The following is a 26,944-nucleotide window of genomic DNA, read 5'->3' on the forward strand; positions in this document are numbered from 1 at the left end:
AACATATTCCATTCTAACGTACGTTGCTAATTATTTTATATAATTTGGTACTATCTCTTTTATTACGAGAGTCCTAGAATAGGACCACTTCATATCCTCCATTAACAACTGATAGGCAACGATAGCATTCCCAAATAGGATTGACAACAGGCGGGCGGCCGGTTGTAAAATCATAGCCATATCTTCCAAATTTAATGGCAATTTTTTTACACTAATCTGGGCTTTGTGACTGGGCTTTACGAAAAATCCTTTGAAACCAAAATATTATCTTTACCATGAACGAAAAACGCCACATTTACTATTGTAAATTTTGGTACTAGAAATGTATTAACAAATAAGTAGTACTAATTCTGTATTTTCCAGAATGCCAGTATGATGCTGATTCGGTCGATTCACCAAATGAGAGTCACTAGTGTAAACGGTGCGGAATAGCCGTCATTACAATCGAGCGGCGGCCATCTTTGAAATGGCGCTTAGCAAATATCCTAGTCAGCTACAGCGGTTAATTTTAATTTCGTTTTAAACTGTCGATTCAACTGGTGGTTAGAATAGAGGCAATTTCGATTTTGTGCAGTTCAGATATATCAATGTTTGATTGGTTAAGCAAATATATCATGTGTAAGTTATAAGATTAATTGTCAGATGTTATTACTGGATAATTTTCATGACGATACTAATGACATCGATTTTGACAAAAATTTCATTTGTGATCAAGTATTTTAATACGTCAAAACTTTATTTTCATAGCACAAGTGTCGTAATAAATACTTAGCCTTTAAAAACACATCTATCAAGGTTATGACCGAATATTCTGGGACAACTGTAAGTGGAGACCCGATCCCAAATGAAATGGAAGAAAGAGTTGACGAAGAAGATGAACATAAAGAAACTATTGCGCTATTTCTATAAAGTATAAAGATTACGTCACTCAACCCTGCTTTCATTTCAAGTAGTACCAACGTAAGAATAGCTAATGGTATATTCAAAATTAATACTGCGCTCGCCACAAAAGGCGATCCTTCAAGCAATATGCTATTCGAGAGCTCCTCCATCGAAGATAACCCCTTTTCATTAAGAGTACTACAGCCAATTTAAGTGGCTTCTACTTTTTACGTCGCTCGCTACATTTTATGTGCTATCTCTAAGGCAGGTTTATCTTACCCGGCTATAAATGGCGAGCGAGGTTATAGTTTTAAAAAGATTTTCACCCCGTCAGACATATCATTTTATTTGTTAGTTCTATCGTTAAACTGTGCAATTGCCGCTGTTGCTTTTTTCTTATCGAATATGTTATTGCAGATTTCATTCAATCCCTCTGATATGATAACTGAATAAAATTAAATGTATTTTCTATCATGGCAGCAGTAGAATTTTTTTAAACTTCTTTATAAAAGATAAGAGTTTTCAGAATTGATATAAAATAGTGTTTTTTAAATTATACGCTGGGAGTTGTTCGAATGTTTATGTTACTTTAGCTAATAAATGGCGTAAAACAGTTTGGTGGTTTAATAGACTGAACTGGTTTAAAACAAATTAATTATTGATAAAATTAATTATTGCTATCTATACAAATTTGATGTTGAACAAACAGAGGATAGTTCAAAGAGACCACATATTCAAGGATATAGAGAATATAATATGAAAGAAGAATAACTATATATGTATTGTAGATATACATGGCCTGATTCTACTTTTATACCACAAAATTCAAGAGTATTCTCGAGTCTTGTAGGTACGTGAGTTGAAACTAGATTTTTAAGTTTCAGTCTAACATTGGTGTCAGATTTAGCAAGTTTTAGTCTAAAGCTATCTAAATTGGCTTCACAAAAGCCATTACCTATGGATTTTTTTTTACATAACGTGAATTTAGCAAAAGAAGTCAAGTCATTATTATATTTAAACCTGTTTCAGATATAAAAGGATTATTAATATTTTCAATTTTGTAAATACGATAAAACGTATTATTAGTATATATAAAAATACATATACTGATTTACGTAAATCTTGTGTGTATCCAACGCAACTAAGTATTTATACGTACATCACTATCAAACCTATTTCCCAATGGGGTAAGCTAAGGGATTTCCACATGCCACGATCCTGTCAAATCATACTTGCTTCCTTTACACTCATCACTCTCTTCCTACATGCGTTCCGGTAATGGAATATATAGTAATAAGTATGTTATATATCTACTTCAGTCTAACATTTCATTCAGGTTAAGTCCTCATGTACGTGAAACGAATTTCGAAACAGGTCTTAGGATAAAGCTTGAAGACGTAGGTTTTTGGAATAAAGCCTGGAAAGACGAGGTTTTCAGCATAGCGTATGAGCGCTAAAATACGAAGCGAGTGAAAATATATCAAGTTAAATTGTAACCTTGTTTATTTGCTGTTTTCTAGAGAACACTTTAAAAATAAATTATGCTTGATATGATCAAGTGCGTTTGCGTAATAATGTTATAGTTATACTTTCTGAAAAGCTTTGTTTAATAAGTCAATTTCATGAAAAGTACTAAAGCTAGCATCGAATTAAAATTTAATAAGTTTGTTTATTTCGTTTTCTGAGTTATTCCACAACTATATAAAATACAAATGTCTCGATAAAAGACAGATTGAATCCCAATAAATTCGAATAACTAATCTTAAATGCTAAAGATAAATTCGCAGCAATGACTGCTGTATAATAAATAACAAATGATGAAGAAACTGTCAACTATCACTGTTTCAAGAACGTCAATTATCACTAAGAAACCTACCGTCTAATTTCCCTAGTTTTCGAGTTTTGCGATTTCAGCTCTGTCTATCTCTGTAAGTGACAAAGACGTCAATCAAGAATTTTCCTATTGAACATTGAAAATCTAAAAGTATTTTAGGAATAATTTAAAAACTTGTCAGAGCGACTACTCAAATCGTTTATAGTTTAAAACAAACACAATTACAATACTTCTATACCATTATTTAGATACACGAAAATGAGTTCTATATTACACTTGCAGTGTCTATGAGAACGTGTGTCCGTGTTGAAAATAAATATACTTCAGCGGGAACTATCTGAGAACTTCCCGAGAATTCGCTGTTTCTACCCTCACCTGCAGACCTCTCAATAGCTTGAGATAAGAGATGTCTTCAAAAGGGAAAAGTAATACCTACTTATATTAATAATGGAAATATTTTGAATGAACTAGTGTGATTGATTACATGTAACAGTAAAATACATGAATGAACTTTCGTTCGTTTATTTTGGATACATGAAGAAATTAATCCGTAATTTTTTTAGCTATCATCCACATATATTTTTTTAACAAAGCGTTATTTAATTTCAACAGATCATCTAAGTAAATAATTTATTAAGCTTTGTTATAAATACATATACAAAAGATGTTTGTTAGTAAAAGTAGTTAACAGAATATTTCTAAGTACCTAACCAAATAAGCACACGAAATGAAATACAGTGCTCAGTTACTAGCTACAACAGGAGCAACGAATTGAAATCTTCCTTTTTGTTGATGTTACAAAAGCAGCGGGATCCAGTAAATTATATGTAGACGCAAGGAATTCAAATATATCTAGCAAAGAAAAGACTGTTACTAAACCTAGCTCACGGTAAACGAATCGCTTTTGATTACGTCTGGAACTATCAGGAGTATAAAAGGAATGGAATTTAAACCATTTTCTACCTCGCAATTTATGTGGTTTCCAATTTCACAAAAATTTAGATTGGAATATATTTAGAAGATCAATAGGTACTAATGGTTCCGCAATTTTTTTTGATGATTGTACGCATCATAGAGTATTTATTAAAAACCAAATAATCGGGGAAAATGAAGTAGTTACATCTATTTTTTTGGAGTTTTGACAGCAACCATAATATTTTTTAACGTAACCATTATTCATGGAAGCGAAACAGTTTTGTTTAATATAACAATACATTTTGGAACAATATTTTTCTTTCGATTGACACGGCTTCCTTTAAAAAAAGCTAAATACATCGAAACAGTAGAAAATTACAAAGAAATCTAATAATGCCCGTCAATCCCCTAAACTGCGTCGTAGGCGGAAAACAAAAAAAAATGCAACTCACGTACCCAATCCTCGACTTTCGCAAAAACATTTTCCCATCGGAAAGTCGTTTATGTTTTAATTAAGAGGCTGCCGTAAGAATGGAGCCTTCGAGGGATTATTACAAAATAGAATTGCTTCTGAACGGTGCTCTGTTTGAGCTGATCGAACCGTTATTTTGTAGCCTACCCTACATTTTGGATTTGCTTTTGGTTGGTATTGCATGTTTTTATACTTAGTTATTGTAAATTTACTTTTTACAATATTTTTCCTTGACTGTTTCATATTCTTCGATGATTTTATACTTTACATTTAAACAATTGATGAGTAAAAAGTTGACTGAAATAGTTTTTGTCTTCTAAAACATTCATATTCATATCATATATATTCTCTCTCTCAGACTGACAATGAAATTTTAAATAATAACATCTCATTTCTTTAATGAAAAATAATAAAACTTCAAAAGAATTTAAATAAATCATTATTAGTAATAATTTCAGTGGCCATGTAAAATACGAACGTAAAAATAAAAGATCTTAAATTAAATACAAAAACGCGTACTTACTTGGACAAAAGTTCAATTTATTTTCAAATTAAATTTCAATTAAAACGGCTTTAACTCCGTCCGTGCCCAAGAAAACAATTGGTTGAAACGCAAATATCTTTGTGAAGGTCCAAGTTCATTGAGAGCCCTTCATCAGCGAATGCAAATAGAAAGTAGGGTGTATCCCTAACGCTGAAAAAAATAGATGTTTTGTTATTTGCGGAGCCCTGAAATGGGTCAGATGACTGAATATTTTTCAGGGAACGCTCTTATTTATGACCGTAATGGAAACATAATTTGTCAGACACTAGTGACAACCCTAGGTTTATCCGGGTCTACATTATATATAAAACATAAGTTTTCCTATATCTACTAAACGTTGTAAACAGGAAATATTGATATTCTTTGATGGGAAAATATAAATTATCACTTGTTGCTCTGATGGTGCGAAAACTTACGTCAGAATATGTATACGAAAGATTGCTACTTCTTATATTAGTAGTAGTATTTATAAATTATTGCTAGAATTTTGACTTTACTGTTATTGCTAACACTAGTGTCAGATTTAATTTAAAGCGCCTTATGACATCTGGGGAAATCTCAAGAGGTGCAGGCTTGATGTCGTCAAATAATATAATATAACTGTTTATTCAGATAACTTCGATCCTAAATGTTAGTAACAATTTCACTTAAAATTATGTTAGTAATTTTATATAAAAAGACTAAAAGAATATTATTTGACAGCACCTATATGCAATTTGCTCCAAACCCAGCGCTATCCATTTTGGAGCTCAAAACCGTTAGGATACTGTTACCGCTACCCCATAGTCTGCTTAGGAAAGAAGCGACTCGTTTGCATCTGATGGCATAGAAGTCATCCGCAGCCGCTTCTGCAAACATAGTGGACACGCTGCAGAACCGAGGTAGCCGCAACAGCACTCTAAAAATATTGTTATACTGAACGCGCAGGGCGCTGTATGCCTTCTGAGTATAATTAATCCACAGGCTGTTCCTGTAAAAGGATTGGCAAAATGTCTTTAATTAAAGTTACATTGACATCAGTGAAACAACGAGCAAATATTTCCTCTGACAGCCAGCGCCCTGCGTTCTCATTCAATATCCTCATTACACCTGAGATCATCGGTAATGATCTGCCCCAATTATTTAAATTTGGTTACTCTATTAAGAGGTGACCCACTGAGCACGACTGGCGGTACTTCCATTTTCCCCCTAGGACCAAAGATCATATACTCGCTTTCCTTGGTGTTATACATGAGACCATGGCTTACGGCATATTTCTCACAGTATAGCAGGCTACGCAGCGCGCTGATTGAGGGGCTCAACAGCATCATATCATCTGCGTAATTTTAATTATTGACAGCAACGCCGTCAATGTAGCAACCACAGATGATATGAGTGTCAATTATAATGGATGCCGTGCAAATTGAAGTAGATAAAGGTTCCAGCGCTCTATGGCTGAGTGAGCAACCGGAAGAACGCTCCGAACGTCAGGGACGACAATGAACATAACTTATAAGGACATGTCTACAATATTAGGTAGTTTTATAACAGAAGGCGTGGATGTTTCGATAGTTTTTTTAAGTCTAAGATTCCGTTGCTATACCGAAGCAATTGAAGATAAAAGCGTTGAAGTACTTTATTTAATTTGGCCGGAAAATGGATCTTATTTCTTTTGTTGCCGATACTTGGAAAGGAATGTGTAATGAGGACTATGTAATGAGATATTTTATATCAGAAATACGATGTATTGTATATTTTATGGAACTAAAAGGAATTAAAAAAAAAACTAATTTCATGAGACTTCGAAATTATAATTTATATAAATTGTGTAGTAATTTCCTTAGATGCTCACCTTTTTTTTACACAAAATGTACTTTGTTCGTAATACAGGGTTACTAGTAAAGCTTCAAATCTCGCAGCAATATAAATCTGACATCGTAAACAACAACGGTTCTTCTAGTCTACTCAATAAATCATAAATACGATTTTTATGACATTCGCACGTCTATATTTGCGTCTGTCGATTATTTTAACTGATAGCAAACTTCAAAGAAAAAGGGGTTAAGTCTCCAACCACTGATCCCCAACGCATGTATGTATATCACGAAAATATTTACGCAAAAAAACCCCTTACAAATTTGCCTCACACTCGCTACGAAGAGAGGCCCATTTGTGAAGCGCTCTGGAATCCCTTGCTTCGCTCACATGAATAAATAACAGGGGATCAGTCCTGTTTCTTCAGATAAGACATAATTTTCATATCCAAACGTGTTCTTATATTTGTACAAATCTTTCAATGTTTAAGTAAATGAAATGTTTTGTGGGAATTTTTCATATTGTTCTGTCTGTGAATTAAAAATTCAATAATATTTCTGTTGTTCTCATATTCATAGTTCTCCCTTCAACTATAGTTTTCTTTCCTATCGAATATATTATTGATAATACTTACGACATCATATTTTATTGAAGTTGTCTACGATAAAGTAACAAATAGGTACATAAAATCCATTTTTATAAGCTGCCATCTAACTTCATACGATCCACCATAAAACATCCACCTGAACGTACAATACTATGGAACTTTATCAGCAAAAAACGCGGCAAAACCGGACTGTCTCGTAACAGTGAAAGATATTAATGTTTGTTCCATTGTCTTCGAATCAACCCCAGTATATTTAGACCCGTGTACGTATAATACATAAGCTAATGCTCGCGGCAAAATATATAAAAAATATATATTTTTTAATACACTTTTACTAAAGGCGGAGGATGGTTTAATGTTGGATTTTGCAGTCGCAAGTTAGATACGATATGTATGAAAATTTCTCTGAAATCAACATCAATTTTTTCGAGTATATCATTGCTAAAATTGGTGTCAGATTTCATTCAAGTCCCCCAAAGGCATCTGACATGCCGCTACCTGCCGCCTAATAGTGGCAAGTAGTTGCACACACCAGTAAACTAAATAGTCAACTAGTGTGCAGGTTTCCTCATGAGGTTTTCATTAAGCGAAAGAATGCGACGGTCTATGAAAACTACTACATGAATAAGATTAATGTTCAAGTGGCACGAGTAGGAATTGATACCAACATTACGATGCGTTGTAGTGTACAGATTATACTGAAAGACTGCAGATGCAATATCTATAAAATTTTCATATTTACAAGTTAGTTAATTCTTAGAATAAAACGAACATATGTTAAGAGTTCTTTAATAAAATATAACCCGAATACCAGAGAGGCCTACGATAAAACCATTTCTTATTAAGGACATGAAGAGGATACGGTTTTATTTATCCTGCGATTAAACGGCTCAATATTTTACCACGGCAATAATGTGAGGATCTTCGAGGTAATGTGGGGGAACTGAGGAACAAAATGTTCCACTAAGGAGGTAAATAGCACGTTACTGTTTCATAAATGGGATACGTTGCAAAAATAAATTGTTTTTTTTTTTTGTATTACTATGAAATACCGGATACTTGTTTGGAATTATATCTGTAAATATTTTTTATTTAGTTAAGTTCTATTGTCTAAGTCTAGTCGTCGTGGGCTGGGTCGTGAGGTTCCCTGTATCATTGTTGAGTCAGCTGGATTTATATAGTTACAAATCACGGACAAAACGTAAAGAACAAATATAGATGTATAGCTAAATATTCAAGACCAAAGTTAATACGAATTTTCAATCTGGACCTGACCGGGGCAAAAATTAAAGTGTGTTTGATACATGTACAAAAAAGATCTTTGCCTATTTGCGTCGAATGGAGTCGTGTGTAACAGCTTGTTATATTTGTATATTTATATAAATTACACAACCTCATCACGCCCGTCTGCAACAAAATGAATGTTCTCGGTTTGATTCCCAGCACAGACAAATATTTACACTTGTTATCACTATCATATTTGTCTGCAGTTTGTGTTATCTCATTTTTTGTTTCTGTGACCATCGGATCAAGGATACAAGCATGCTTAGTGTGAGCCATCGAGTGTAGTCCACTTATTATTTATACAAATAGATTACAATCTATCTGAAAGCTCCATAATGCTGTAGCCCGCAACATTTCCTACGATCACTTAGCAATTTACAGTCGCTCGTTAGTAGACAATCCCACCCTCGCTTTATGATGGCAGTTAGTGCTAATGTGAACCGCTACGTGGGAAATGTTTGTATGGAATATACGGAACTGTTTAGGAAACTATTATTGAAGAACTAGGACTACACAGACGCCTTTTTATCCTAAGTTTTACAGACTGCTTATGAAGAGCAGGCGTGGAGATTCAAGAAATTGCGAGCCACTTCTTTTTAGAATATCATGACATTGAATCAACAAGAGTTTCTATGAAACCCAGAGACAATGAGCGAAACTTAACGTACACTATTAGCGGTCCTCCGTTTTTCGAAAGAGCTGACTTCTCACATAGAAAGTATCCAATCAAAACAGCCGATTTGCAGAAAAAGTCTCCGAAGAAAGTAAGCTGAGGAACTACAACAGAATCTATATAAAAATATTTTTAATGTCAACAGCCTGTTTTGATATTCTGCTATTTAACAATCAACGTACTGGGCATTCCGAAAACTAAACGTTCGTTGAACTAACACACATTTTCGTGTTTTATTTATCGCACACTATATAACAAAAAATTTAATTTCACGAATTTACATTCTCCGTCTAAAATTATATTTGCAAAAGCCTATAAGAATAACTCGGCACCACAGATATAAGGACACTTCAATGTAATGATCTTATATCCGCACTCGGTGCTCACAGCAAATACTATCACAATTCATATTCACCAATATTCTCCCACAAAGTGATAAAGTGCGCTACAGACAGACGTATGAGAGAAATAACGCAGTCAGCTGTCTTGACGTGTTACGTCCCCAACGCATAACTTCAGTTCATTCAAAAGTTGCCTTTCAAAATGATTTTTCACATTGTATTTTTAGTTATCTTTTGTGGAAATATAAACTAACAAATAATATATTGTTTTTATATCCCACTCGTGCCGTATGAGTTTGTATACCAATCAGACTATTTTAGTTCACTAGTGTGTATGCGACTACCTGCCACTAGATCGCGGTAAATAGTCGTAAAAGTCATGTCAGATGTCTTTAGGCGATTTGAATAAAATCTGACACTAGTGTTAGCAAACATTCTCGATATGACGATGATGATATTGATTTCAAATGATCGACGAGAATGTGATCATGTGGCCTCGCCCTTTCCCTGTTCATATACTAAAAGCACGTAAGGACCCATTTTCCGAGTTAAACGCAAAATACTTGTGAATTTAGGAGGAAAAATTATGTAAATTGGAAATGAATTGGCGAAGGTGGGGTTAACGGGAATACTTACTTGAAAATGGCGGGAACTTGCAAAATGTTTGCGAAATTAACTTAGTAAGAATGCGTAGAGAGAGCTGTCGATTTGTGAGGAGGTTGTTTTCATCGAGTTACACGGATGAGTGTATGTATTAGTTATAACGGAATGTTATATTCAGAAGCGTTATTTAAAATACTAGTATGTCTTTCTATTGCTGAGCCAGCGCAGTTAGTTTTTGTTCAGATAACCTATTACTTATGAATTGATTAAAAACATAACTTAATTGTAGATTAATTTATTTTTTTCAACACTACCTCGTATTTTTTAAACAAAATACAAAACTCAAGAACAATAAACGAAGATTTATGATAATTACTCGATAAATAAGAACACATAAAATATTTCTAATCAAAAGAAGAAGTACGTTTTCACTCCAAGAGAACAACACTCGTAGAAACTTATACAAATCTCATGAATAATTCAAATCTATCACTAAGTTACCCCATCACAAACCAATAACGCTGATCGCATGTCACTTGGACCACGCCCAAACCTGCCAAGGAGCCTGGCCGACTGCCAACGACATAGTGCGACCGCCAAATGGAATCCCAGTTGTGGCGTAGCTATTGAAGAGCTAGAAGTTGACGTGCACCAGAGCCCCGTTTTTCCGTTTTTTTCCTTTGCATGTTGACGCTCTCCAACGATATCAGAATTATAATTTCTCCTATAAAAGTGTTGCCATGAGTACAGAAATTAGGCACTACGATCAACCCTCGAACTTGTGACCTTTCTCGAACACTTCAACAAAACTTGCAAGACATGAGAACACCAGAGGCGTCGAAGATAATTACATAGCGATTACATAGCTTTCCAAGATAGAAAGAGAGACAGATAGCTGTTGCAAACGATGCTGCTTGCTGAAATAAAAACAAAATGAAATTAAATGAAATTATTCAAATCAAAGACTAGGCAACCGAAGGCTGGCCGGCACTGTATAACTAGGTTAGAATCCGGAAAGAATCTTAAACAGCTTATATAGGAACGAGCCCAGATATTTTTTGACCCATTGCTTATGGTATATCTACTCACGTGAGTTTTAAGTTAAAAAAACATACATGGGCCCCAAATCGATTTTGCCCCAGGGTCTTGATCATTCCCGACTACGCCACTGAATCCCAGCCATGTTAAAGCAGATAAAAACGTGTGTAAACTTTAAAATATAAAGCATTCAAATTTTTCCCCGCTCCGTGGCTTTGGGAAAAACATTGTAACTTTCCTTCAATTGTGAGTTTTATATTTATGTTTGTTTGCGAGGTTCTTTGTATTCGTTTCATACCTAGTTTTTAAATAATATAGTTAAGTAACGTTTAAAGTTTAGTGTGGCAACATTTTGTATGATGTCTTCTTCAGAGTCGAATTCCTCATGGCTGAGGGTCGTGGTCATTACGTGGAATTAAACACACACAACAACTTTCTTGGCATCGGTAATGGAGTAGTTTGCCATTGCCTTCTCCATTTCACACACAAGTTAATAATCAACCAGTGTGTAGGATTCCTCACGATGTTTTCTTTCGCCGGAAGCAAGCGGTGGTCGATGAAAACTACTATACATGAGTCAGATTGGTGTACAAACTCAAGTGGCACGAGTAGGATTCGAACCTGGGACCTTTCGATCCATAGACGAGCGTCTTAACCATTACACCAACATCGCTTATTTGTGTGATGTATGCCACTGATTGATTACCTGGCAATATTCATTCGCCTCTGTATTTAATTGTGATCTGTTTGCGTCACAACTGTTGGGAAATTTTATATAATAATCATTTGCTGTTTAAAACTGAGCTATATCTGTATATACTCCATATATTATATTATCATATTTTTATCACTACATAGTACAAAACAAAGTGATTCCCGCGATTATGTTTTACCCGAATGAAAACGGGACAGGATGCTAGTTTAATATGAGAAAGAAATATTTTTCAATATTCTATTTACAAATTTTACAAATACCTTTTACTTTTACGCTCCACATCTAATATTTCGCGGACAAAAGCAGATTATATTAGCATATGCAACTTTGAATTGGTAAACAGTGACCACATATTTCTTCTAGCTTACAAAACATTATTTCAAGTAAGTAAAAAATATAATCTTTTGCGAAACTCATACGACATACGATATTAAGCCTTGCGTAGAATATATTTCTGTCTTGTTTGTCGCAAAATTTCGTTTTTATTCTTTCATAACGTCGTCGCCGTCGCAGGCGCGGGCGAGGTGATAAATGTCTTCTTTTGGGTTTCCAGTGAATATCACGATATTAGAATATATACATATATAAATACATAAACATACATACAAGAGTATTGCATTAATAATAGAGTCCGTATATTTTAACTTAGTGTTAGTTTAAAAAACAAATTAATTGATTTCTTTTCATCTATCAAGTTCACTTTGCAAATTCATTTATTCAAATGCCATTGATAAAGCGATTATAAAGATTTTTTTTTGATATTTACTAAACTGATCACAATATGTGTATTAAATAATCATTAATCATTAAATAAATATGTTAGATCACACAAATCGAGCTAGCCCCAAAGTAAGTTCGAGACTTGTATTATGGGATACTAATTCAACGATACTATATTTTATAACAAATACATATATAGATAAACATTCAAGACCCGGGCCGATCAGAAAAATATCATTTTCCAACATGACCAGACCGGGGATCGAACTCGGTTCAGTGGCAAGAACCTTACCACTGCGCCACCGAGGTCGTCAAATCATTATTTACAAAATTGTTTTAATAAACTCTTATAATTAGAACTTATAAGAACAAAAATTGTACATAACACCTGTATTGTATTCATGACTCATAGTTGGCAAATAAATATTTGAATCTTTGAATCTTTAATATTTTTTTTTTTGCAGCAAACATTGATATCATAAACATTTATCCAACCATCCAATACAAAACATCAAGTTGATCCGGAGTTGGGATTCCTAAATCACTCCAGTTTAAAAGGCAAGGAACATAATTGATTTCGAGAATTATTAAAGTTATTATTGTTATACATATTATTAAAGTTGAATATTATGCAGCTAGAATTCTGAACCGAAAGTATCTTTACACAATCAACTTATATGTCAACGTGCGCGCCGCTGCCGATGAGACAAAATGGCGTACTTTACATTATTGTGAATAGGTCGAAATTAACGTAAAAATTGACTGGTGCAACACACTCATAGAGTCAATGCATTGGTGACTAAAATAAAATTCGGACAAACACTTGAACAATAGCATCGTTTTGCTCAACTGGTCCGATTTTCAACTTCGCAAGTGAATTTTTTCAAATCGTTCCAACTTGTTTCTTCGCGTGTTACACTAGTTCTGAACTCTGTTTTGGAGCGTTTAGATAAATCTAAGCAACTACATCTAGGATCTTAGTGCAAGTTGAAGAAAATACGTATTTTATTTTTTAACTACATTTGAAGATTTGAAAAGGAAAAGAAAGATTTTCTAAAACATTTGATGATAAGCTTGGACCGAGATTATTAACTTCGGTAAACCAAAGAATTAAACCAAATAGTATTTTTAAAATTTAAAAAGAAACACACGGCTAAGTGTGAGATGCACCGTCAGTCGTCAGTTTCGAGAGATGTGAACCAAATGTGACCTGTCTGGAAAATAAAAAAAAGGTATGAGCGCTTTTAATACCTATCATTTTATATATAAGTTAAAAATATATCCCATCAGTCAACAACACTTCAAAATAATTGAATTCTAAAGCTTATAGTATCCACCGAAATGGCATTTTACGTTAGAAGCGAATCGACACCGATATCATCCGTCATTTCGTGTTAAGCCGTGATAAATGTAGGTGCACCGGCGGCGCACCTGCAGACAATAAAGTAATGGACTGGCTACATTGCGCGCTACATCCCATCGCGTGATTAATGAATTGGCTCTGGGAGGGAGATCGATAGCGAATTTAGAGGAATGCCTTTTATATTGAATAGTCAGTGGTGTGATGGTTTAGAATGGATTGTGTTTTGTTTAGGAGATAAATAAAATACAAATGAACATTATTCCATGCCCCACAATAAGTACTAAGCATGTGTCGCGGGGCCGATATTATACAAACACAGTAACGCGCACACACCTAGAACCGCAAATGTAACCTATGTTACTTCTAAAGGTTTCGTCTGTCTCTGTGCTAAATATCATTAAAATCAGTCGAGTAGTTTATGAGTTTATTCACTACAAACAAAAATACAAATTCTCTTTATAATATTAGTATGGCAGTATGGTTGGTATAGATATATACTAATGTTTAACCAAGCAAATCATATGCTCGCGCGAGCTGACTAGTGTCCACTGGCAGCGTTCACGAGTTGACCCTACAAATACTGACGATACTTCCTCGGGTATTCGAGCTAATTAAAAGATAATTAATATTTAAGGAGAAAAGTATGTAAATAAGGGTCAGAACTTGGTCAAAGAAAATCAGATATTTCTTGGTGAATAGAAAGAACTGAAGAGATGGCGTTTTTGTATACTAATTATGTATGTATATTCCTTAGATATTATAAAACAAAGTCATCTGTCTCGCCTGTTTGTTCGCGATAACCTCATATACAGTCTGCACGAATTTTCATTCGGTTTTCACCAATAGATCGTGTGATCTCTGAGAATGGTTTAGGTTTGTTATGGTTTTACGTGTTTGTTAATTACATACCATTCGTTCGGAAAATCTGTCAAACTATAGCGGCATATATATGCCTGAAAAAACTTTTGTACAAGAAAAAGTGGTTGAAGATAATATAGAACAAAATCCTATACGATTCAGGCATATGCATGAGAAATCAATAAAACCTCTTTATGTATATAAAGTCCCGATAAAAACCCAACAAGCGTTCTATTGACAACGTCAGCATTGACCATGAAAAATAAATTAGCTCCTTTTGCGTCTTTTTATGAAGAGCATTTTTTCACAAAGGCGCTGGCACACAGCCAGCCGCATACAAGGGATCATGTGACGTATAAGAATAACAAAACAACAGTTACATGACATTATATACTACTGAAGTTATGTTGTTTTTATGTTAGAGCTATGCACGGGTTCCGTCTTGAAATCCGTCTTTCCATCCGAGAAATTGTTTCGATTTAGTTTCAACGCACGTCAGTGCCAAACCTATAGCAAACAACGGAGCTTCAATGAGCTGCGTCGTCGCAACGGTGCTCCAACTGAGCAATTGGACATGACTGTAAATGGGCATATAGTATTATTACAACTTAATGTCAGGCAAGCGGCCTGCAAAATGATCAAATATTCAAAATGTATAATTAAATATATTCTAAATGGATGTTCGTTAAATTAAGTTTACTATTTTTTGATAAACGCTTGATAAACAACTGTTCAAAACTCGCCAAACTTTTTACAGTTGCGCCAACTGCACATCAGAAAAAAGATTAACAAAAATGCAAGAGAAGAGAACACAAAGCTTCATTAGAGAATTTTTCGCCTTAGTTGTTTGGCAAAATTTCAGAATTATGTTTATTGATATAGGGCGAGGTAAATATCAATTTAGCACGTTTGCGCCGTAACGAGATTTCGGAAAACATAAAATATGGTGCTAGGGGATTTGTTGGTGGTCGTTAATGGTTCTTTCCTTCTTGTCTCAGAGGTTTGGGTACAGGCTTTCCTGTTTAAGACAATATATGATAAATACATATTGACAAACCATACAGATTGAATCCCAAAGTAGGTTCAACTGGCTTTTTTTTTGCGATACGAACTCATTACAATATTTTATATTGATGATGAAAATAATAACGGCTGCACCTAAGTTTAGCCGACTAAACTTCTTCCTAACAGGTGGGCCGAATGCCTATTTGCTTGCTCAATAGTACTAAAGTTATTATAATGAAATATTCTTGAACCAAAGTAATAAAATGAAACCTACAATTAATCTCTCTTATGCTCGCGTGTAAAAATATTATTTATATTTTCTGGGTGATCTTTTGACAATGGGTACAGAAGGAACTACGCTTTTTTACCTGCTAACACCCAAGATAGTTTCCATACCGTTCTATTGTGTTAAGTAAAATTTATTTGTTACGGTTTAATCGAAGTTACGGTTGAATTACGTTGTTATTATTAGGTGGTCTGTCTGTACCCTTTGGTGGGGAACACTGGGATTAATATGCCTGTAATAATGGAATATTGCCACAGAAACTAATTAAGTAAATCGCTTAGTTTGTAGCCGTTTAATTTTCTATAAACCAATGTTTACTAGGTATAACTACAAATTTTGAACAAGCATGTACTTTATTTCCTAAAACTTAATTTCCTGAAATAAATATTAACTAATTAATTTTTCTGTTGAAAAAATTAATCTTGTTAAAAATATATTCGTTAAATTTAATTAACTGTTACAATCAAAAGTGCTAAATAAAATCTATAGTTTCTATGAAAATATAAATTTTCCATTTTGCTGTTACTGTAAAAATGCCTATGTTATATTAACGAAATAATATCAAAATTATTTATTTAGCTTCAAAAAATATTGATTATCCACCAGGCCAATTTCACGCGCTACAAAAACATCTAGAACCAATTTATTTTAGCAGTCATACGTGGAATTGCAATCAAGTCAGACACAAACCAATCAAACGGGTGGACATTTTGTTATTAAGTTGATGGTGATGTATGTATGACGGGACTGAGTGACGGGACGGGACGTGCAGTCTGCTAGCGATCGGAAGCGGCAGTGAAAGGTCTCAGGTTGTAATCCTGCACGTGCCACATCAGTTTGTTTACTAATCTGTCTCATGTATAGTTGTTTTTATAGACCACCGCTTGCTTCCAGTGAAAGGTAACATCGTGACGAATCTAGCACACTGGTTGCCTGTTTAAGTTATTTAGTGTGATGCGACTACATGCCTCTAGGTGTCGGTAGGTAGTCGTAAAATCATCAGATTTTACGTCTTTAGGCGACTTGAATAAAATCTGATACCAGTGTTAGCAATAACACATTCGTAAAGTCTCCTAACTAATGTCATCCAATATGTATACGTTTATCAATGAATAACGCACAATCTACTAGACGGATTCCGATAGATTCGCAGGGAAAGATATCCCGGAAAAATAACTAAAGTAATTTATTTACAAAATTAACTTAATATTGAAACTAACAAAGAAATTGAACATACTACTAACTGCGCCTTGGGGCTTCGCTCCCGTGGGAATTTCGGGATAATAAGTAACCTATTCCAGATTAAATTCTACTCGTGTACCAAATTTCATAACAAACCGTCAGTAGATTTGGCGTGAAAGAGTAACAAACATACACACATACATACAAACTTTCGCCTTTATAATATAGGTAGATTAGTTTAGTATTAGGGTAGTGTAGGATTAGTAAGAATATACCTGAAAAAAACCTAAACTTACGAACAAAATAATAAATTGTACAAAGAGGAAAAAGGGTATTCACAGAACAGATAAACAATGAAGTGATTCTATAAGGGATCAATTTTTATATTTTGTACTTCTTCTTTATGTGTGTGTCTCTGTTAGATACAGAGTGTCGGCCATCAGCTCCTTAAATTTTGTCTTTTCCAGAGCCGGTCCGAATAATTGTTCGACTGTTTTGACTCCCTTGTATTCTTTTGAGCTACGGATCACTAAAAACCAGCAATGTAAACACCTATCTAATGGATAAGTCTAACAACTAGTTAGCTAACAGCTGGTTGGAGCTGTCAGTGCAACTTCCCAGGCTATCAACAACACAGCTTAGCGGACAACCAACTATTTGTCTACGACACTGCAAGCCGAATTAAAGCGAAGCAATTTTGTTTTACACAGATCTAGTTGGATATCAGTTTTTATTTTGACGACCTCGGTGGCGCAGTGGTAAAGTGCTTGCCTCTGAATCAAGAGGTCCCGGGTTCGATCCCCGGTTGGGTCATGATGGAAAATGATCTTTTTCTGATTGGCCCGGGTCTTGGATGTTTATCTATATATGTATTTGTTATAAAATATAGTATCGTTGAGTTAGTATCCCATAAAACAAGTCTCGAACTTACTTTGGGGCTAGCTCAATCTGTGTGATTTGTCCTAATATATTTATTTATTTATTATTTATTTATTTATTAATCTATCTTAATCCTAACTAATACTTCTTTAGATATTTTTTATATAAAAGTATTTTTTTTTATTCTTTTACGTTAGATAATTTTTAGTTTAATTTAATATAATTTAGTGTTTTTGTGAGTTATATATAGTGAATGAATATGCCAACAAAAACGTGCTGTAAAAAACCCAAGTCTCGCAGCTCAGTTTTTCTACCGAAAAAAGTTGTGAGATCCATGTAATACCAAGTCGATTAATTTATTTAGTCCCTACTTAAGGGACCTTCTGTCTTAGTTATTACACAAGTTATTATCATATCAATTTTTAAAATCTTTTCAGTTTTAAATAAATAGATCGATTTGGCCATCGAAATGCCACGAAAACACAATGTATCTTACAAGCAATACATATTATATTAGATTGTTTAGTCTATGGCATCCCACGCGACTGAAACTCTCGTCTCCAAAATTAATCCTACTAATATTTATAAATGCGAAAGTCTGTTCAAATACAAAACTCTACTGGACACACTGGTAGAATATAACCTGGAATAACACACAGGGTATTTTTTATCCCGAAATTCCCACGTGAGCGAAGCCCAGGGGCGCAACTAGTATGAAATACACCGACAATGCTACACTTAGTGCAACTGACATATACCCCCCTCCCCCCACACTAGCTATAATGACATTGGCAATACATCACTGCGTGCTGCGTCATCGTACAAATTAGCTTAATGTTCGTATCGTGGTAAGGCGCGCTGGCGATTTGTGTTCTTTTATTATTGTGTGTTTAGACTGAAACCTTTGGCCTGAAACTTCATGATGGCTGACCTGTGCGTCAACTCGTGAACGCGTTCTTGCCAGGAACTGATCAACTCGATTCGCACCTAAATTTGGTTAAACGTGTTTAATATGTTTTTTTAGCAACCCATCACTATCATAACAATTTTTTTGTATCATTTTTGATTATCTACGATCGACGAATTGACGCAAAACAACGCAAAATTTGTATGGAGTTTCGACGAACGTACGTCAAGTATGTGCGTCACGCAACGTAACGAAACTCAAAACTGAGAGGCTACGCGCTGCGTCGACGCAACGGAGCCAGCCATTTTGGTTGCGACATACCTCCGGACGCGGCGAGAGAGTGTTGCGCGCGCAGCAACGCTAGCAGCAGCAACGACAGCAGCGGGCGGCGCCGCATGCCGCGCGACACCGCTGCGCCCGCGCCGCGTCGCCGCTCGCCCCCGCGCTCGCCCTCACCTGTGACAAACGAGATTATGTTTTAGAAAATCTTTTATTTAATTTAACATGTCTGTCGGTCTGTAATCAAATCTTGCGAGCTAAATTACACTTCATCGCATCAGTTTCAATGCATTACCGATCGGCTCCCGACGAGGGAACTCCTCAATGGTTTACAGAATGATATGATATTCCGACATGATTTAATTGTCACGCGTGGAATGAAACAAGATCTCTCTGACGAATTTGAAGAAAATTGTTGCCAAAACAAATTTCATTATCTCAGGAAATGTATTTCTTTAATAAACTCTTAATACCTGTAGTAATATTATATATAATATAGGTATATGTGTTGATTAACCTAAGAATAGAATAAAGAACAAACTTGATAAGAAAAAAAATAAAGAATATTGGAAAACAGATAGGCATTCTGATCGACACCATTGTTGTTTACTACAGAATCGGAAAAAATATTTTTTGTACCTACAATTGCAAAATATTCGACGACACGCTTTGATGAAACTCCTTTATTAAATAATACCCAGAAATTCGGGAGAGCGATTCTTTCAATTCCACGTTTGATTGTTAAAAGTAATATTTCAGTGAAATTTGTTTGTACATTTCGTCTACAGAAATTATTTTATACGTAATTTGAATGACAGCAGACCCAATATTTAATTTAGACTGGTATTTTCATAAATGAGACGGTATTGAGAATGATTCGAAATTGTTTACGATAAGCCGAAAATTTAATGTAGTCAGATATTTCAATAAAACTCTTTTTACTTCAGGTTTATATTTAGTTATGTTGCACTGTCAAATTTGACGTTGATATCAATAAATAAATATATTAGGACCAATCACACAGATTGAGCTAGCCCCAAAGTAAGTTCGAGACTTGTGTTATGGGATACTAACTCAACGATACTATATTTTATAACAAATATATATAGATAAACATCCAAGACCCGGGCCAATCAGAAAAAGATCATTTTCCATCATGACCCGACCGGGGTTCGAACCCGGGTCCTCTCGGCTCAGAGGCAAGCACTTTACCACTGCGCCAACGAGGTCGTCAAATATTCAGAACATTCAGAAGAAATATAACTGTAGATAACAGTAAACAATGCTATTTTTATCCGCCAGGTCGAAGGCAACCCTTACGGTAATACCGTTCAATATTGTAAGCAAAAAAAAGACATTCCTTTTGTGCGAGAATGAATGGAGAACGGGAAGAGTTCAATATCATCGAGTGGGATTCCTCGTGTGTATGTGTGTCGCGTTGTTTGTAATTGAATTGTCACTGTATAGGACCCAAGTGGACAATGACACCAAATCTCGCGACGGGGCGCAAGGGATGGGAGACAGCGAGTGAAAAATCCGTAATTTTATTTATTTATAAAACTTTATTGTTCCGAGTAAAAATATACTTATAAACAAATGGCGAACTTAATGCTATAAGCATTCTGTCCCAGCTAACCATTAAACAGAGAAGAGGGAGAGAGAGCTAGCCATTAAGAGAGAGGGAGAAACAGAGAAAAGTTGTGCGGCGCAAAAAAGCAACTTAAACACAAATACTACCACATACTAAAATACAGTAATAACTTCATATATAAATAGCAAAGCATACATACACTACATATATATCAATATAGAAATACATATAACCCAAAATAATAAAAATTATGTCCAAGAAATACGGATAAAAGCTAAACAGAAATGAGAAAATCAGAAGGAAAAGGAGTCCAAAAGATGAGCACGAACTCTTTTCTTGAAAGAAAATCTGCTGTTTAAGACGGTAATGTCGGCGGGCAACGCATTCCAGAGTCGTGAAGATTGGAGGGCGAAGAAATTGACCATGAAACAGGTCCGGAAAAGGGGGATAACATTTTTTTTCAATTATAATAATAATAAATATATTAGGACAAATCACACAGATTGAGCTAGCCCCAAAGTAAGCTCGAGACTTGTGTTATTGTATACTGACTCAACGATACTATATTTTATATCAAATACTCGTACATATGTAGATAAACATCCAAGACCCGGATCAATCAGAAAAAGATCATTTTCCATCATGACCCGCCGGGGATCGAACCCAGGACCTCTCGGTTCAGTGGCAAGAACTTTACCACTGCGCCACCGAGGTCGTCAAACTTATTATTAAAATTATTAACCTAGTGTTTTGTCAATTTATCTTTATATTTGGGGAACTGTTGCATTGTACATAATTATTATAAATCAGACGAATCCCTGCGAATACTGAATAGCAAAAGACCTCCTGGCCGCCCTCGACGAAAGTTGTTTGATGACATAAAGGATTGGACCGGACTTGGATACAACCAACTGAAAATAGCGGCCCAAAGCCGCGAGGGTTTCCGTGTGCTGACCTCCAAACTTCAATTCGAAGATGGCGCCCCATGATGATGATAATCCCTCAATACTGGGGTAAAAGTTCAGAATATTTTTTTTATATCGAACTGACCCGATGATCAAAGATTTTAAGTACTCTATTTCATCCAACAAACAGCGCAGATGAATATTGTATTAATTTAATATTTCAATATAGTGTGCCATGCTCACTCAAATGGTCAATCTGGTGGTGGCGTCGTGGGCTCCCTCTATTATGGTTGAGCTACGCGATGGCTGCCCCATGCGTCACCTCGTGAACGGGTGCTGCCAGAGGGAACTGGTCATCTCGTTTCTCATATAATTTCATGTATTATAATCAGCACTCGGATCACAATCATAACCTGTTTTGATATACCTTTTGACTATGTACATTATGTACTTTTATATATTACGAGTATTAGAAAGAAAAAAAACATTGTAAGAAACAATAATGGTAAGCCGATCTGGCAAGATAGGGACCAACACTGTTCAAATGAGTTTCTTTCGGCCTTTCTTCTCAGCAGTGGTCGTTCCGAAATGCCAGTAGTTTGTAGCTTGAGAGAAATAACTATAAATATAAAGATTGACGAGAAAAAGTGTCTGTGAAGGTCTAATTTCTGAATAAATGATTTGAATTTCAATTATTATAACATTATTACAATAGTTTATTTTTATTTTCAAGTTTAGGTTATATAATACAACATGCTAATGTCACAGACCATGGCACACTTGTTTATCTTTAAACTGACGTAGTTATTCCCAAGGGACAATCATTTTAACAGTTTCTCATAGGAAACTATATTAAAATGCTTTTTGACTGCAACAACGTGACGTTGTAGAAAATCAAGCTCTACACAATTTTTCTTTGACATCATAAAATAAAACCTTGATTTGTCTAGGAAAAAAGCCGATTTAAACACACAAAATCGCCATCGTCTCTGGCCTACGTGATCAAACGCAAAGGGACCCCTAGCGGAAATCACCTTTAGATAAAGTGAACAAAAGATTTCCAAAATGGCTGCGAGCTATACTATAATATACTTCGCTCCCTGCATTGTGCTCAAGATTTACGGCGATTATTCACTCACTCTGGCTTATTTTGGTCAATTCCAATTGTGATTATAGCAGGCAATCGAAATGGACAACATAAAACTGATAAAATTAAAACAAAATATGAATTTTATGTTCTAAACCTAACTAACTCCTAACTACTATTATAAATGCGAAAATAAGTACGGGCAAAATCTAGCATTTTATAATTTTTACGACTTCGGTGGCGCAGTGGATGTTTATCTATAAATGTATTTATTATAAAATATAGTATCGTTGAGTTAGTATCCCATAACACAAGTCTCGAACTTACTTTGGGGCTAGCTCAATCTGTGTGGTTTGTCCTAATATATTTATTTATTTATTTATTTTTAATCGACAAATCAAATGTAACAGAAGATTTCACTATGAGTATGTACAAACACACACATACACACACACTTCTAGTGCAATGCTAAAAGATTATGACCGTATATATAATTATTACGGACATCATAATTTTGAGAATATCTAACGCAGGAGTCGGTATTAATTGTATTAATTTATTTCACAGCACAAATCTGCGATGATAAAATATAAATTTTTGACAATAGAAAAAGTAAGTAAGTACGAAAATACTATTTCTTTCAAAATAAATTAACAGTGGACCCATAAACATAGCGGTACCGATGGTACTAATAGCTGACTATTCGAAATTCAAATGTTTATTTTTATTGAAACAATAAATGTAAGTATTACAGACTGTGGGGTTGGTGAGAGGGAATAGGTCAAGAAGAAGAAGAGAGTAACCGGCAATATGCTAATTTCAGAATAGATAATATTTTTTTTTCAAAATTTAAACACAAGGTTCTTGTTGGTGGAATTCTTTCCATCTCTCTCTATCTTCAGTCATAGGTTTGACCTCACTGTACGGCACCTATTTTGATCTCTCCTATGTTTGGTCCATATAAGCCCTTCTTGGCCTTCCTAGGATACATAAAGGAAGACCGTAACTTCAAACAAATAACACAAACATAACACCATATTGAGCTACCAACCAAGCTTCAATTGATAGCATTGAAGCACACGATATTCGTCAATTGCAGGATCGGATCCGAGCGAGACGAGAGTATTGCCGTCGACTGTCACCGGCGCGGATTTCTGATGAAAGAGATCTATATCACGTGTTATTTGTTACAAAACTCGGGAAAGTGTGGCGGTACCTTTTCTGAAACCTATGAAATAGTTACTAAACCACTTGATACCTCAGTTCTTGCGCGGTCCGATCGGACAGCGATCCCATTGTTGTTCAATTGTTTTTCTTATCTCCGCGTTCAATGGATTAATAAACAAACTGTAATTAAACGGTTTAATTTACAATTTGTTTAGCTGGTTTTAATGAACTACAAATACATATAAGGAAACACTTTCCTAGACTTAAACTTACAGTTTAAGGTTGTGTTTATTATAGGTCAGTGTCATATTGATACTGTTTTATCATTTTGAGAATGACAGCCAACACTGTCGGTAAAGCAGATTTGAAATGGATGAACGCCATTGCAATTTGCATAGCACTGTTTTATCATAGTGTCTAATGGCAGGTAAGACTGTTGATTAAACAGATTTTAAATTAGAGAAATGCCATTGTAATGCGTGATATCAAAACAATTATAAAATGTTATTAAAAAGGAATTGTTTGTTGAGAAATAAGATTTTAAATGTCGTTTCTTTGTTTTCAGCTAAGGTATATTTTTATAAGAGTGTGATTTTATTTAGTTAAAATTATAAAAGTGTTAAAAAATAATCATTGTTTTCAGAGCCACACGTTGTTTATTTAAAATCAATAGTTCCAAAGAAATTATCTTATGTACTAATTGATAAACACCCGAAGTATTGAATTCGTTGTCCATGATAACTAATTACTCACGTATGCCAGTAATAAAAAGCGAAATAAAAAGATATCTTACTCTAATTAAACAGTGGAGCGAGATGCAGCTGCAATTTCATTAGGCCACAAGTTGCGGAGTTACGCTCACAAAACCAACAGACTAACAGACAGAGTCGTGTTTGTGTTCCCTGTTACGTGGTGCCGGTGGAATTTTCTAGAATATTCATTTTGAATTTTGCATTTAAGAATATAAAACTCGTGTAAATATTGATTAAAGAATGTGAATATTATTTTTACAAGTATTGAATGTATTAATAAATAACTTGTTTAATAAACAAATGCTCTTTTACCCAAATAAAATGTATTTCTACTAAAGTAATCAACTTGCTAAGAATTAAACCTCGATTATATAAGAAAGAACCACTTTTTAACCAAATCTATACATATAATAAAACTGTAAGTGGACGATGTATGTACATAGGAGATATTAATTATATATTTAGGCGGGGGAGAGGGTCTTTATGGGAGGAATAGACCCCAAAATATATTTTTTTATTTCTGTCTGTTTGTCTTTCTGTCTGTCTGTATGTTTGTTCGCGATACTTAGAGCTCGAATTATAGACAAAAATAAGTAACGACTGGACGCACGTAATAAATGTCGGCGAAGCCGCGGTAAATAGATGGTCAAAATTATAATAACCAACGGCTCATTCACAGCATCCTAGCACTCGTAGCAAGCACGCGTAGCACTCGTAGCAAGCACGCGTAGCACTCGTAGCAAACACGCGTAGCACTCGTAGCAAACACGCGTAGCACTCGTAGCAAACGCGCGTAGCACTCGTAGCAAACACGCGTAGCACTCGTAGCAAACACGCGTAGCACTCGTAGCAAACACGTGTAGCACTCGTAGCAAACACGTGTAGTACTCGTAGCAAACACGCGTAGCACTCGTAACAAGAACGCGATGCTATGACCACATTCCGTCAGCATAACTTGCACAACTTGACGTGCTACGTCAAGTTATGCTTTCAGGGTTCTTCTGTATTATTTGATGCAAGTATGATAATACGTTTATTTATTCCTTGATACTTATAATAACTATTTTTCTTTTATTTCCCATCCCTAAATAGGTTTCATATAGAGATAATTATAGTTCTAGTTGTTAAATTAAATAATATCCAATTATTTAATTAATAATCGGGTCGCCCTTATCAACGGACTTTTAATCACAATTTCAATTACCCGCGTTTTAGCTTTGCGTTATCAGTTGTTATCGCTTTCAAACTTTAGGGACGAAATCGCGCACTTCCACATTTTATCTCGATATGGGGCCTAGATCTCGAAGTTTTTGCCCCAAACGCCCCAAATAGCCCCCAGCCCTGTCCCCACTAGCCCGAAGAAAGTTACGATAACCGAATATAAATTAGAAGTAGGATGACCTGGAAGCTTTTAAATTCTTAGTTTAATATTTGTCGGTTCCAGGCGTGTTGTGTCCGTTTCTGTGTTTGTATGCAAGCTTGCTTAGCGGAGTCCGTTGAGTATAGTCAAAATATTTTCCTGATTTTGATGAAATTTTGAATATATCATCACTTCTTGGTTGATTGATAGAAAAAACCTCATGTTTTACGTCCGCCTTTTATATCATTTTATAATAAAGTTAAAATTAACAATAAATAAATATTATTATAAATAAAGATTATAACCCAATATCGAACATGAGCCACACAGACAGAGCTGCGAACAACAGCTAGTATACTTATTTATAAATAGTTGTAATTTGCTGTATGTGTTTAAAAATAATAAAAAAGTAATAATAAGAACCTTGAACTCCGCAGGGTTGACATTTAGATATCCCCAAGGATCAGCCACACCGCGCGAATGAATACTTTATGTGCTATCATTTATCTTTATTGCCATCATGTTTAGTTTTTCGGGACAGGTAAATTTTATTGTAATATTTTCTGCTCCCCAGTGGCTTAGTAACATTTTATGATCGCGTATCTACAAAGGTCTTTAAGGTCGTAGAAGGGCATAATTCATAAGCAATAAAAATCTATATACATATTATAAACTGTCTGTCTTTTCACGAAGAACTCAAAAAACTGCACGGATTTTCATGCGGTTTTCTCCGATAGATAGTGTGATTCCTGAGGCAGGTTTATGTGTATAATTTATTATGTTTTACCCGAACGAAGTCGGGACGGACGGCTAGTATTTATATTTTAATTTACAGAGGTGCCCCTTATGTCGTAAATATCGAAAATAACAAAAAAAATTAACCTGCGCCTTCCACGAGACC

At 34.9% G+C, this 26,944-nt stretch overlaps 1 protein-coding gene across 14 annotated transcripts in view; it reads right to left on the reverse strand.

The window, feature by feature from the left end:
- Positions 1-26,944, reverse strand: part of mmd (mind-meld) — a 486,484-nt gene that overhangs the window by 311,430 nt on the left and 148,110 nt on the right. For all 14 annotated transcript variants that reach the window (XM_053770021.2, XM_053770023.2, XM_053770013.2 and 11 more), the window contains one exon: positions 19,224-19,358. In XM_053770021.2, coding sequence (XP_053625996.1) covers positions 19,224-19,358 — 135 coding nt within the window. The remainder of the gene's footprint in view (positions 1-19,223; positions 19,359-26,944) is intronic.

Source organism: Plodia interpunctella, chromosome 3, assembly GCF_027563975.2.
Source record: "Plodia interpunctella isolate USDA-ARS_2022_Savannah chromosome 3, ilPloInte3.2, whole genome shotgun sequence".
In the NCBI taxonomy this organism is placed as follows: domain Eukaryota; kingdom Metazoa; phylum Arthropoda; class Insecta; order Lepidoptera; family Pyralidae; genus Plodia; species Plodia interpunctella.